Raw genomic sequence first — 1526 nt, 5'->3', positions numbered from 1 at the left:
TATATACACACGCACACATCTATACACACACACATATCTATATATACACACATATATATACCTATATATACATACACCTCTCTCTATATATATGCATACACATATATATATATTTATATTACATGTATAAATATACAACTACATATATAGATATATATTACACATACACCCACAAATATTCAAACATAAATATATTATACTCACAAAAATACATCTCTCTCTCTTTCTCTCTCTCTATATATAGCCGTGTGCGCACACATACATATTGGTAAAATGTAAAAATTTACCCATATATATATATATATATATATATATATTATATACACACACAAATACATTATATAAACATATACTGTTAATGTACACACATACACTTATATATACGCATACAATACTGTTTGCTTTGTGCGTGAGTAGATCGATCGATCGATAGATAGATAGATATCTCCATACATATATACTATATTCACAACGTATTTATGTAGGCAGGCAGTATTGTTAACGCACAACAGTATACACCTGATCTTGTTTGTGTATACAAAGATATATGTGTGCGTGTTAATTGGAAACGAGCGTAAATTCTAAAATATTAGCGAATTTAAAATAATGAAATGCGCTCTATATACATTAAAACGAAAGAATCTGATCGAAGAATCTCTAGTAAGTCGAAATGAATAAATTGGTAGGTGAGAACAAGTCAGGTTCTTGTCTTTTACATGATAATTCTTTTCCTCCTTTTTTTTTTCATGCCTATGACGAGGGTTCTTCAACTGAAGGAAGAATATTGGTGAGATACACTCAAAATTATATTTAACACTTCAAGACTCGAATACTTACCTCCAGGCGCAGGTTAGCAGCCAATTCTGGGTAATCCTCGGCCATGACTTCTTCCGACAATAGTTCATTCCAACGACAATATCAGTCAAAGATCCGTATTGATCAAAGAGTCTTCACAGAGAAAGGCTGCTCTTGTACGAAAATATGGTTAAACTTTACAGATTCCGTCTACCTTTCTTCGTAAATTTCGCATATTTATTAAGAAACTTTAATTAAAAGCCTTACAAATATAACATTGCAAAATTCTAAGTTTTATGGTCAATTATTATTATTGTTTATAAACGAAGGAAGTTATTATTCCTCTTTGTTGTCCTCTCTCTCATTTCTCGCTGTTCCCCCTCATCCCCTCTCTAATAGTTTCTTACTCTCTCCTTTTCTCTCTCTTTTATCTCCTCTGTCTAACTCTTATCCCTCCCTCTAATTCTCTCCCTCCCCATCACTGCCTCCTCCTCTCGCTCCATCTCTCCTTCTCTCTCTCTCTGTCTCTGTGAATGTTGCTAATGCACATACGTTTGACTGCATGGACATTTATGATGCGTGTTTTAAATACGTACATACGCGCACATGCAAACATACATACCTATGTATGTTTCTATGTATATCTCATATATACAGTTATTTACTTTGTGTGTGTGTGTGTTGACATAATTATCTATCTAATTCTGTCTACATATCTAATATATATATAT

The 1526-nt window shown here is 32.6% G+C and overlaps 2 protein-coding genes across 4 annotated transcripts in view; one reads left to right on the top strand and one right to left on the bottom strand.

Moving 5' to 3' along the window:
• The window catches only part of LOC106882475 (uncharacterized), a 38155-nt gene extending 36979 nt beyond the window's left edge, over nt 1-1176 (bottom strand). For all 3 annotated transcript variants that reach the window (XM_052969176.1, XM_052969177.1, XM_052969178.1), the window contains exon 1: nt 838-1176. In XM_052969176.1, the coding sequence (XP_052825136.1) occupies nt 838-882 (45 nt within the window). In that variant the 5' untranslated portion in view covers nt 883-1176. The remainder of the gene's footprint in view (nt 1-837) is intronic.
• Nucleotides 1-1526, top strand: part of LOC106882474 (formin-binding protein 4) — a 365705-nt gene that overhangs the window by 79771 nt on the left and 284408 nt on the right. The gene's annotated exons all lie outside the window — the stretch shown is intronic.

Source organism: Octopus bimaculoides, chromosome 7 (genome assembly GCF_001194135.2).
Source record: "Octopus bimaculoides isolate UCB-OBI-ISO-001 chromosome 7, ASM119413v2, whole genome shotgun sequence".
Classification (NCBI taxonomy): domain Eukaryota; kingdom Metazoa; phylum Mollusca; class Cephalopoda; order Octopoda; family Octopodidae; genus Octopus; species Octopus bimaculoides.
This window is presented reverse-complemented; position numbering and strand designations above follow the sequence as displayed.